The following is a 12,776-nucleotide window of genomic DNA, read 5'->3' as shown; positions in this document are numbered from 1 at the left end:
GTTAGTCGCCTCTTACGACAAGGATAGTCGTGTTTCGGGGAAAGCATGGGTTGTTGAATACCTATTCAACCCGGGACCCGGGTCACAGGACAGATGAGAGTGAGTATGGTTTTACACAGGTTTAAGCAATGTTGCAGAAATATAACAATAGACGACACCAGAAACGGGTGCTCGCATGGTACCCATGTTTGGAATCAACTGTTAGTCTACCCCACCACTCCTGAATGTCTGCTAGAGCGCATGTTACTATATAGCAACAAACGCCAGGTAAAAAGTAAATCGCATGGCCCTGAAACCATTGTCAAAGACCAATTATCACCTGGGCATATCCTGGAGTCGTATTAAAGAGCTTACAAAAACCTGTTACAACCAAATGCAATTCTGCACAGTTGAAAAGAAAAGCGTAGTAATCCAGGACTGATATCTACGAATGCTCCCAAAAACTTCTGCATTTCTGTGGCCTAGGAACAAAAGACAAATGTACATATATGACTAAAAACAAAAGACGTGTGTATATAAAAAATCTTCACCTTTATTTCTTTTGAAGAAGGTAAAATACTACATTCAAGCTCAGTCTGACATTCTCTCAATCATCATGTTGAGAACCAACTCTGCATGGTAACCATAATAACAAAACACCAGCCTCTCCTCCAAAACATTGCCTCAACACACCATAACATAGGAGTAATGATAATTACAAGGAAAATTATATCTTGATTTATGCTAACGACCAAAGATGTCATAAATCTTGTGTTTAACATGTTGAACAATTTTTAGCAACCAAATTCATTGAGTCTCTTCATTCCGGGCAAACCTTTCCATGCACCATATAACAAATAATGTTGAACACAAGATAAACATCAGCAAAACCGCTATTTGACATTCAAGATGAAATAGCACAATACAATACACAAGCACTATAAGTGACTGGGAAAGATGGAGATCAAAATCACACCATTTTCGAATGTTGAACTGAAGACATACTTTAGTGACTTAACTAAAAATAATTCTGTTTTCCGTCACCTCGTTCTGTTGAGGCCTCAAGCAAATCAACTGGCTGGCCTTCCATATGTTCCAGAAGCAACAAGGTCAATGAGGACAATGTGAACCGGTGTAACTCCTTTCACAACGATAACATGTTAATCAAGTTATATACAGATGACATGTGAATATGTACAATCAACAACAGCATGAATGCTTCTTTCACTCAGGATAACAAATATGTTGAATATATTACAAAAAATAATCAGATAATGGAGTTCAATATTTGATCCAAAATATTAGTAACATGTTGCAACAACTTATCAAATGTGCATAACGAATGCATTTCCTTTAGATTATTTGTTTACTAATGATTGTAACACAAACAGTGTTGGAGCCTTTACAAAGAAAATATCACACATGTATTTATACAGTCTCAGATTAAATGGTATTCTACAAAACAGGTGGGTTTTGATTTTAACAGTTTTGGAAGGAGAAATGAACATCACATGTATCAGTGTACATTACAATGTGTACTCTGATATCCAAATTTGTCTACACACATATGCATCAACCAATGATGAAAACAGTCCTGTTATATTCTAGTATCTGCATCATAGGTCTCTTACATTGTGTTGTGAAGAATGAAACTGGAACCAGGCAAACTCTCCCACCAGGAAGCAAATCTAGACCACCTGAAGCCATGCGAAATCTCTACGAAAGCTTAACTTCTAGAAATGTCACCTACAAGCAGAGCAGCACTTTTCAAGGAGGAACCAGACAGTCACAGATGCACCAACTGTTCCAGTCATTTGTAACCAAACAATCTAAGTTTTGGGTGTGGTCCAGCTAAAATTTTGTTATACACCAAAGACACAACTGCTTAATATCACACTGGTAACTAATAACAGGGCCTAAATCCTACTACCCTACTACTATCATTTTCAAGTACTTTTCTTGCTCAAATCTTAGAAGCAGTTAGCGAGACAGGAACGGGGAGTCCATCCTCGCACAGCTCCTGACTGGACCACCATCTTGTGTTTCTGTTGTCACTAACAGTACAGCCAGATACAAGGAACTAGGGCAAGTACAGACCACATGTAATGAATTTACTGCAAATGGTTTGGGGTAATTCCAAGGCAAGCATTTGTCACATGTGCTCCTACATAAGCTGCTAGTAATGGTAACCTATGGTGGTCATGCTGTGATGCTATGATACGAGTGTGATTGATGTGAATTACCCTTCACCAGAACTCCAAGCCCATACAATATATGCAAGTCAATACACAAAAGTCAATGCTACTCAGTTTCAGAACTGTTCCAAAAATATATGATGAGCTGAGTACCAACAAATTTCATTCTATTCAGCTGTTAGTAATATCAGAAACGGATTTCGAAAATCATGACTATTTCATTAGAAATAACATGAAAGTTCTGTTTGTTTTGCATGATTGTTTTTGTGTGCGGCTACACAACTTCCTTCCAAGAGTTGTCAGATATACAAGGAATCCCGTGCCAGATGGTCACTGTGAGTTGTGGTATTAACGCTTACATCAGCAAACCCCTTGAGTCTCACTACTATCCAAAAATGAACAGTAACAGGAAGGAACCTTAATTATAGCTGTCACAACCACAGTTACCATAAAAAGATTTACGTAACACACCTACCACGACTGGCTTTTGTCATAACAGGGAATTTGTAACAAGTAAACACTGGCTTAATAAAGACCAAGTCCTAAAGTTCAGCATTTCCATGTTCCTTCAAGTCCATCCCTGAATTCTAAAAAACCCAAGAACAAATGGGAATCCAAAATTCAACTCAACTGTAGACCTCAAGGGGTTACATTTCATAATAGCACTGTCCACTTAATATTATCAATGATGCCATAATTCAGTTTCTTCAATCCTCCTTCTTGATATTTTTCCTTTTCTTGTTCCCATTGGCAAGTTGGTCTTCGGTGCTGTAGTTCCTGGGGACAAGAAAGACATTGCCATCACTGGACTGCTGGAGAGAGTACTCGTTGGGATCATATGGGCGGCCATGCTCATCTCGCAGTGAATGAAAGATCTCTTGGTACATGTGGCTGAACTTCTCCTTCATCTCACGGGTCTGCTTGTCAATCTGTTGCCGTTCCCTCATCAGTTTCTCCTTCATCTCCTTCAGGGTGTCCATCTCATCCTCCAGGGTTATCACAACATCTAATTTTCTTTTCCGGCAATTCTGAGCAGCAACTTTATTTTTCCCTCTTCTCCTGATATCTCGAATGAGTTGTATTTGTGGCTCAGTGAGTTTGTACTTTGTGATCATCTCGTTAAATTCCTCCACTGGAGACTCAATAATTTGCTCAACCGAGAAGGGGACATTCAGCTCAAGGGCACGCTTTTGATCTCGAGCATGAGGACCCTTTGTCTTTGGCTTGTCTGTCTTTGTGCTTGTTTTTATTTCCTTGGGAGATGCACCGGGCTTGAGAGGATATGTATGATTGTGATTAATGTGGTTGTTGCCCCCAAGAGGCTTGTTGACGTCTGTGTCGTTGGAAGATGTGGAATAGTTTGTCTGCGAGGAGTCGCTGTGACTGAAGCTGCAGGAGTAGCTGTAGCGGTATTCCTCAGGGTCATACTTGGAAGTCTTGGAGTAGGTGGGGCTGCCGTAGTCACTTCCACCAGTTGCGCCCTCAAGACCATCAAATGGAGACATGGCGTTCGACTCACTCAAATCCTGCAAACATTGAACATAAACTTGTGTAAATAAGCTTACGATACCTAGAAATCGATTACTCCCATGACGTTTTCACAAACAGATGAAAATGTTAAAGTAGCATGCACATATACTAACCAAAAAAAAGAAAAAGAAAGCAGATAGGGGATCAAGAATATTTTGGAGATTAACATCATGAAACTGCTCTGCCCTTGCTAAAAATATCCCTCAAATCATTCATCATCCCTGATTTTTTCATTCACATGTTAATAAAATCCAAGAAAACATGACATGCAAACAGCAGAAAAACAAGGGTTAAGATCAGATCTGACTGTACTGTGTCATGTCAGAGTGACCTGCAAAACCTGCTTTGACTCATCTACAGGCTGATTTTACCTGCCACTTTCGGAAATGGTCTGGGTGTCCTTACCTGCATTGGAGAAGCACTGCCCATAGACACAGCAGAATCACTACTAGCTTCATCCAACATCTGCATGGTCTGTAGACCTGACAACATAACATTACAAAATAGTGACAATTTGCTCAAGTCATTTCCTGTCATGTCCCCCTTCAACAGCCATGATGACACATGATCTACATCACATGTGAAGATGAAAGTACCTGCTGAGTCATGTTACAAGACTTAACTTGGGGAAGTGAGCCTGACTACTTGCAGATTTCATCATTTACTTACCATCAATAACACAAACCATATCAACAAACACGCAACTTGTTCATCCACATTTCCCTGCACTATTCCCAATATTCAGCAGTCATGGAATATTTCGTAGAGCGCCTTCTCATTAAAGAAGTGTAAATATCTTGCAATACACTACTTTCAGTGCAAAACAGAAATAAGACACTGCAGGTCCTTAATACAAATGTAGAGTTATTTTAAAAGTCTACTAGTTGCATCAGATTACTCATAAGAACAATCATGTTTCTAAGCATTTGGCATTGTATTAATTAAACCATCTAGTGTCTGGTATGTTCACATATGAGATCACAATATCCACTTAAATAAGCTCCTATAGTTGTGGATACACTAATCAGAATAATACCTCTCTTAAGTCAAACATCTTCAAAAATATTTCACAAAAACTGACTGCACAACAGGAATTGGCATTCCACCCATATCACTATTTATTACAACTAAAAGTAATACTGACATTTCTAGCCACTGGGTAATGGTACAGGCAGGCATGCCAAGAAATAATAGCTCAGCCATAACAATTCTGCTTCCTTCATTGACATGGTTTCATGTTTCAGGATGATTTACCTCTGTTGACTGTAGCTACAGTATGTGCCATGACATAATTTACACAACCATGAAGAACACTGATAATTTTTTTTCATCTTTCTACATATCTACCGCTTTCAGTAAATGCAGCGATTACTGGTTCAGCGGGTATATGGGGGGAGAATATTTGATCTTCACATGCATTCTTCATGAAAGCAGGAAAAACACTTTATCTATGAGTTTGTGCAAGCATAATCATAAAGAATGAGCAGAGTATTGCTTTCCCAGGTACCTACTGCTAGTGTATCTCTTACTGCAGGAAGTCAGTGGTTTGTTTACCTTCATTGATGGCCAGATCAAGCTCATCTTCTGGTAGAAAGTCGGGCAGGATGCCATCAATGTCTTCAAGACCCTCAGTCTGATTGACTGTTCCAGTGACGTTAGAAAACAGCATTTCACTGGCTTCCCAGTCCAGGCCCCCAATTGTGTCTGTATTGGGCACAGAGGAGTTGAACTCCTGGCTCGGTGGCAGGAATCCTGCAGGCAAACACCAGTCATCATTAGCATGTTTCTTTTGGAAATGTAAAGAAGTTGAGGACTGCCTTAACAAAATGACAGTGAACCAATAAAGACAGTAGATGTCTGATTATTTCGAACTTGTCAACTAAACAAAGCAATCCGACTTATGCTAAGTAGATTATTGGTCTCACATATCATTTACAGGGCATGGGTTTTAGAAATGTTTTAGTCTTCTGTCATTAAGGAAAATGTTAAGTTAGAGCGATAAAAGCATACAATTTGGAAACTGTAAAACTGTCTATGAATCATCACTAAGATCAAACCGCAAAATAAAATGTCCGGTGTTTTTCCCTATCTCATACCTGTGTTGTTGATGGGTGACATGCTTTGTGTTGTGTTGGTAACTGGTACAGGCACTGTGACATTGGCTACTGGAGCTGGCATAGTGGCATTCTGCAGCAGGACATTGTTGTTGATGCAGGGGCTCTGAACCGACGGAGAAGACATATCACTTGTTGTGTTCACCTCATTGTTCAGGTTCATCGCCATGCTGTTCAGTGTAGTGATATTCACTGATGGAGTGTTGATATTTGTGACATTCATCTGTGGCCCAGTACTGGTAGTATTCAAATGGCTCATATTCAGCTGTGTGGGGTTCACGTTGGTGATATTCAGCTGGGAACTGTTCACTCCAGCCAGATCCAGTAGGCTAACAAGGTCATCCCAGTGCTGGTCCAGACTCTCCTGTCGGTTAAGATTTGGTGACAGGTGTTGTGGAGGCTGCTGAGAAACAGAAAAGTTAACATTAGTTGTACTTCCTGAAAATTTACAGCTAAACTCACAAAAATGAGCCAGCAAATATGTAGTGGTTATCAAATAAGTCACTAAGACATTGCACATTAGCTCTATGAAGTCCATGAAAACGTGTTTGAAAGTACAGACAGGATGATTAAAATCTATTTAGATTGAGTGAGAGAGTTTAGTTTTACGCTGCTTTCAGCAATATTCCAGCTATATGGCAGCAGTCTGTAAATAATCGAGTCTGGACCAGACAATCCAGTGATCAATAGCATGAGCACTGATCTGATGACATATGTCAACCAAGTCAGCGAGCCTGACCACCTGATCCTGTTAGCTGCCTCTTACGATAAGCATAGTCGCCTTTTTTGGCAAGCATTGTTTGCTGAAGGCCTATTTTTGCCAAGGATCTTCACAGGTCCCTTTTATTTAGAGCAATGACTGACATCAACCATAAATGAAATCCAACCATTGTGATTCTGATATTGAATGCATGAACTTTTGTCACATAATACTGACAATGACAGCCTCTGTGGAGATTTTCTGAATGCTCCTCATATCACAAGTGAAACATACAAAACAGTGCCCAATATTTATATTTTGAAGTGAGAAAGAGGGCAATCTGAATGAAAGAGGTTCATGAAACTGCTGTTGCAGACAGCACCTCATTATACAAACATATCTGTGAAGCTCTACCTGTACTACTTTGATAATGGAGCAAAGCTTGCCAATGAACCAAGACATGTTGTTTGTTAGTGAGAGTGAGATGGCAATACCTGCACAGTTTGGGTGGTATAGTTGTCTGTCTCCAGCAGGAAGGTCTCCACAGATGGCCCCGTGGGGCTGATATGGGACTGTGGTGGCATGGGGAGCTGTGTATTGTTGTCAGGTACAGTGTAGCTTGGATCAACAAAAGTGCCAGTCTCAGCATGCAAGATGTCCAGCGCCTCTTCCAAGGATAAGGCACTCTGAGGGAGAAAAACATACAAAAATACTGTACAAGCAAACCAAAAGAATGTAAAACTACTAAGATATTTATGATTATTCCTAATCATGCTCAGATCGATGAAGTGCTATTGGGATTTTCACTCCTTCAATAGCAGCTATATTAAACATACAATGAATAGGTTTAACATATTGTATCATCATCTTCAATATATATATGTGAAGCAGACCTCCTGCCTTATGACTAAATTTTAACAATGTCACCTGCAACTTCAAGGGCAATAATTTCAGCATCATGTTGTCTACAGACATGTCTGCAAATCAGTCACACTTGGAGTAACTATCAAAGTTACAAACAACTTACGTTTAGCAGCTCGGAGTTGGTGAGAACATCCGGAGGCATCTGCACAGGTGAGGACTGAAGAGACACCGAGCCATTCAGAGGAACCCATTCGCCTAGAAGAGAAGTCATTTTGTTTCAACAAAGCATAATAAACATCCCACTGATCAGCCTCATGTCAAGAAAAATACACTGATATCTCCATGGACTGTTACAGACATGGAAAATTCAGACGCGAACCAGTGCTTGTGAGGATAAAAAAACAAACAAATTATGCCATGTATCCAAGTTTTAAACATAAGACACAACTGTTAGTGCTATGTTAAATCCTTGAATCTCAGACACTGGCTTAAGTTCTTGCATCAGAATGTTCTCAGATGTTTACTTACCAGTTTCTCCATCCTGCATGAAATTCTGGCTGAGCCATTGTTGCTGCTGTTGTCGCTTCTCCTCCTCTGCCTTCAGTCTGATTAGCTCAAGCTCCTTTTGCTATAAACACACAAGCATTATTCACTAACAAAAAAGTTCAAAAACATTAAGACCATTGTAATAAACAAATAAGGCCTTAGTTAATCCACATGGTCTGATGCTTACAATGTGAAATAATTTTAATGTCAAAATATGTAAATTAACAAACCTTTTCTCTCTTTTTCTGCAATTCTAGCTCTCTATCCCGCTCAAGCTCTCGTCGGAGATTGATGTCAAAAACCTCCTTGCCAACACCCAGATCTATGTCTTGTCGCCATAATACCTCTATTAGATCCAAGTCCTGCAACACAACAAAGATGGATGATACATCTGACCTCATACTGAAGGAACAGTCTACCAAATTACTGCAGTACTCTCGAGAACAAAGAGAGCCCTTTAACACAAAAGACAGCAGATGACAAATCATTCTAAACAGCATTTGCTCTCTGTACTGCTGCAGATCAACAACAGATTAAGGCCTGCTGCATTGAAACATTGAATCTGCAGAGTAAAAAGACCAATTGAAAGATGTGAGCTGACATGATCTTCAAATGAGGCCAAATACAGAAACAGGAAGAAAAATACATTAGCTATGTAAATTACAGGTTTTATAAAGACACATCATAGATTCTTGTGACAAGATACATAGCCACACCAAAAACCAAATGTCTCACAATCATTAAAAATAACTAATAACTTGCCAATGGCATCCCACACCCACTGTAATTTTGAAAACTGCGAAGAGCCGAGGCAGAATACATCCTTCTCACACCTTCTCCTTCTATATTATTAGCAGACAAGTCATAGCCGCAATATTGAAGCGAGTAGCTCCGCCTACCACTCTGCCCAGGTCAAGTGCTTCACAATACCAGACTCATGATTGTCACATGTGTGGAATTTTGGTGCCCAGCTGTGATTTTACTGTCATTTCAATTGCATGCAACAACTGCTTTCAAAAAACAAGAAACATTACCAGAATGTTCAGTTATGAACAAAAACATCCCCACTGCATGCACTTTTGCAACTTTTAACATGCTTATAAATCTGTAAATATTCAATGAACTCCCAATTAATGACCATTATCTATTTATTACAATTGTGACTGAAAGCCATACACTGATCACTTTGCTTTTAGGAATATGCAAATAAATAAGGTCAATACTACATGTGTCTGTATATGTAGAGTGTGTTGTTAAATGATTGATCAAAAATGACTGGGGTAGACATTCTCCAGCTATTTATTCCAGACTTGTTTGTCCTAACTTAAAGTTTAGTTGCATCATCTAATTCAATTTCAAATGCACATCATGGCAAATTAGTATGACTGTACTCTAATGCCATATGCAGCTGGTTTAAGAGCCCCAAATTACTATGCAATGATGTAAAATTTATCATGATGAATATGTTATTAGAGTAGTTCGCCTCACACACACACATATTGTATGATGCATCTTAATATGCTTTGAACAATGAGGACTCATCCTTACTACATCAATGACATCACTAAATGTGCAGTGTTTTAAATTAGGAAGTTACGGGCAGATTTATGTGAGTTATTATAAAATTACTTCAGTCATAGCAATTTAATATTCTGTCCATGTCTTAATGATTATGCCATAAATTCATTTCAGCAGCAAGGAGTGCTTATTGCTTTATTTTAACTTGGTACCTGCTGTGGGTCTCAAAGAGTTGGCAGCATATACGTGACCCAGGTGCCCAAGATATCATGATTTACCCCCATCACAGCCTCAGCTGTCATTCAAATAGCAAACAAGCACCGACTTTCAGTGAGTGGAAGAAACATGAAGTCTCATACTTGGTCCAACAACATGGTATCTTATTGTTGATGTAAAACATTTCCTTAATGTATCATTGTATGTTAAACATGCCAAATGTACATCATGATAACTGGGTATTTTCATGAGACAAAGTTTCTGGGGCTGAATTCTATATGCAGTCTGTTGCAATTTGATTATGGCTATTCTGGTTAAGCATATAGGTCTATTACTTTCATATGTTTTAGTAATTACGATCAACGAACATTTAGTGAATAAGATATTTTTATTATAATGGGTAACCTACATGTTGTACAACTGGCTCAAAATCAATATTCTCCAAATTTGATATAATGCATGCTTGTAAAATGACACTTTTTCATGTAGTTACTAGTATCTCAAAATATGCTAATCGTCCTTGTTTGAAGAACGTTTGAAAATTGTATTGTCAGGAACAAATGACACTGACTGAACTAAAAGTGTATGATCTTGTTGGAATCTTGTTAACATAAACTGGTCAACTGATTCTCCAATGCAATTTCTAAAGGTATATTTCTACCAACAAGTTTACCTTAAGTACTTGTAATACTTCCAAGTCAGAGGCATTCTGGCTTATCACTTTGTAGTTTGTAATATTATAACATGTTTCTCTCTCCCTTCTAATGGAAATAACCAAAAGCAGAACAAGTCACAAGTACATGTCCACTGCAAAGGGGTATTGGTGATCATTATAGCTTGATGAAACTGGCATTTTACCCATTAATTTATTCCAATCACTGCACTGGGTTGATACTTTCTTTCACATCCTCAAGCCAGGTGAAAAATCTAGGGAAGTACATATCCAAGAGTTGTCTTCTGACATCATTTATAAAAGGTACCGGGTATTCATAAGAGTGAACAGACCAACATTACCAAACTTACTCAGGTTACTAAAGCAAAGGAAATCTCACTAGATACAGGATCTGGATTGCCTACTGGCAAAGTAAAGTTGTTTTACATCACAACCAGTGAGCCTTGTCAGGGTAGATAACGTACAAGCTAACTGTTTGAAAGGAAACAAAATCACTTTGACTGTTGTTCATATATTTTAAGAATTCACAGTAGAATTAATCCCATTCATACAGACATTTGTACCTCATCTGTAGGTTCACTTCCTGGTTCAGATGGCGGCTGAACCCCAACTGCACCTGCACTATCATCATCATTCACAGAACATACACCTTCTGATGTAGAGGCTTGATTGTCAACATTTTCTTGCACCAATGATGCAGACGTCTCTGCATTTGGTATGGCAGGATGAGCATGGTTATTGTTATTGGAATCTTCACTGGAATGTGTCTGCGGACCACTGGCTGCAGTGGCAGGAAGTCCAAATGTGGTTTCACTAACTAGAAATGCATTAACTTCAGTAGCAATTCCATCAAATCGTCGAAATCGTGATAAACTTCTTAAATCTCTAAAAATTGAAGAGAAAAAGTCATTGTCTACATTTTTGGGGTGCACACTTCCACCTGGACTGTTCTGATTGTTGTACTGGTTATGAAAGTTTGTTGTTGTGTAGGCAAATGATTGTCCAAGAATAATGTCTTGCACTTCTGGATAGTTTATGTAGTTGTTATGGAGGTGCCAGTTATTGAGATCTGTTCTCAGAAGACTGAGTATTATCGCTATTTGGATCAGTCCATCCGTGAAGTACTGCTTGATCATAATGGCTGTGTCCTGTCACTGTTGTTTGACTGTATCCAGAAGTATATGGAAATGATGTCAAATGTTCTTTGAAATTGTTTGAGTTTTGTCTTTGTTTTTTTTTCTTTATCTGTTGCTTCTTTCAACCAGTGCTAAAAATAGTCACAAGCATATCCTGCCATTGTGGCGAGGCACCGTGTTACAAATTCATTGTAAATGCTATCCAGATTGAACAAATGACACTTCCATCATCTCATTGTCGACTTGGGGTTACCATCTTCACTCCTGGGAATCTTTTGGCAGCAATTTACCGTGTAAAACTCCTGTTCTCGAAAATTCTATTTCACAGCTCCCAACAAATGAATCAGCACGTTTATTATGACATCACACGGTCACTGCGCATGTGCGGGAAGTGACGTACAACACATGTACACATTTCATTTGACCTACTTCCGGGCCTGTCACAAGATCATTGAGTACACTTTGACCCTAAAAATCGACACATACACGATATAAAAAATAATAATAGAAAATGGCCCACATTCACATAGTCACAAAAAAACTATACCAACACAAACAAGCACATTTATTACTGTCTAATCGCAAAATATCGATCCACATCCTGCCTAACCCAGCTGATCACAAACCATGGCGAAGCTTTCTCGATCGTGCCCTAGGCAGCTATCAACGTTCAGGGGTATTTGTTTCATTTACAATCACAAATAAACAACGAATCAGCCATGATAGTATACATCACATTACCTGTGAACGTTCCGTGCCACCCGTGTGTGGCATCACGGACTGCAGTTTCATCATTTTGGAGGTTTTCAGTACCACAATCCTGTATATTGACAACCTCGACTGGGTTCTGTCCTGGTATGAATATACGACCTCTGACACAAAGTATACGAATCTCCGATTGGTTGAAATGTTTACGTTCTGTAAAAGTATGTGTTGATTTATCTTGCTTGTTATATTTGATATAGTTTCAATCTAGACCTGTCACGGATTAGTTTAAGTAAGCATATTTGAAGCACAGGTCTCACATACTCAAGCAAGCACAAAAACATAATATATCCTCCCACAACGGGTTGTTCCAGTTATTGAGTCTATTCCTGGAGAAACTAGGTCACTAAATCGCTATTGGGCAAGCAGGCAGTCACGTGTGATGTCTCCCTGTTAGGCTATGAACAGATATATAGATGTATGTTCGGAGATAGTGTTTGCATCAATGAACTCTTGTTATTAATGTCAGTTGATGTATCCCCGCGAGACGTGGGAAATGATTGCTAGGAGGACAACGTTGCTGTTACTAAGTTGAAAAGT

At 39.0% G+C, this 12,776-nt stretch overlaps 1 protein-coding gene across 2 annotated transcripts; it reads right to left on the bottom strand.

The window, feature by feature from the left end:
• Positions 1 to 512: 512 nt before the first annotated feature.
• LOC137298978 (endoplasmic reticulum membrane sensor NFE2L1-like) lies at positions 513 to 12,560 on the bottom strand. 2 transcript variants are annotated; one of them, XM_067831409.1, is made up of 9 exons: positions 12,213 to 12,560; positions 8,159 to 8,290; positions 7,911 to 8,010; positions 7,546 to 7,637; positions 7,013 to 7,204; positions 5,801 to 6,221; positions 5,259 to 5,456; positions 4,110 to 4,186; positions 513 to 3,700 (listed from the first exon to the last, which is right to left on the bottom strand). In XM_067831409.1, exons 1-9 carry the CDS (start codon positions 12,264 to 12,266, stop codon positions 2,882 to 2,884), a joined length of 2,085 nt encoding a protein of 694 aa, XP_067687510.1. In that variant the 5' UTR covers positions 12,267 to 12,560; the 3' UTR covers positions 513 to 2,881. The 2 variants fall into 2 exon arrangements, with proteins under 2 accessions (XP_067687510.1, XP_067687509.1); XM_067831408.1 differs by lacking the exon at positions 12,213 to 12,560 and adding an exon at positions 10,899 to 11,864.
• Positions 12,561 to 12,776: the final 216 nt, after the last annotated feature.

This window comes from Haliotis asinina, chromosome 10 (assembly GCF_037392515.1).
Source record: "Haliotis asinina isolate JCU_RB_2024 chromosome 10, JCU_Hal_asi_v2, whole genome shotgun sequence".
Classification (NCBI taxonomy): Eukaryota; Metazoa; Mollusca; class Gastropoda; order Lepetellida; family Haliotidae; genus Haliotis; species Haliotis asinina.
The sequence above is the reverse complement of the archived record's forward strand: the minus strand, read 5'-3'. Positions and strand labels throughout refer to the sequence as shown.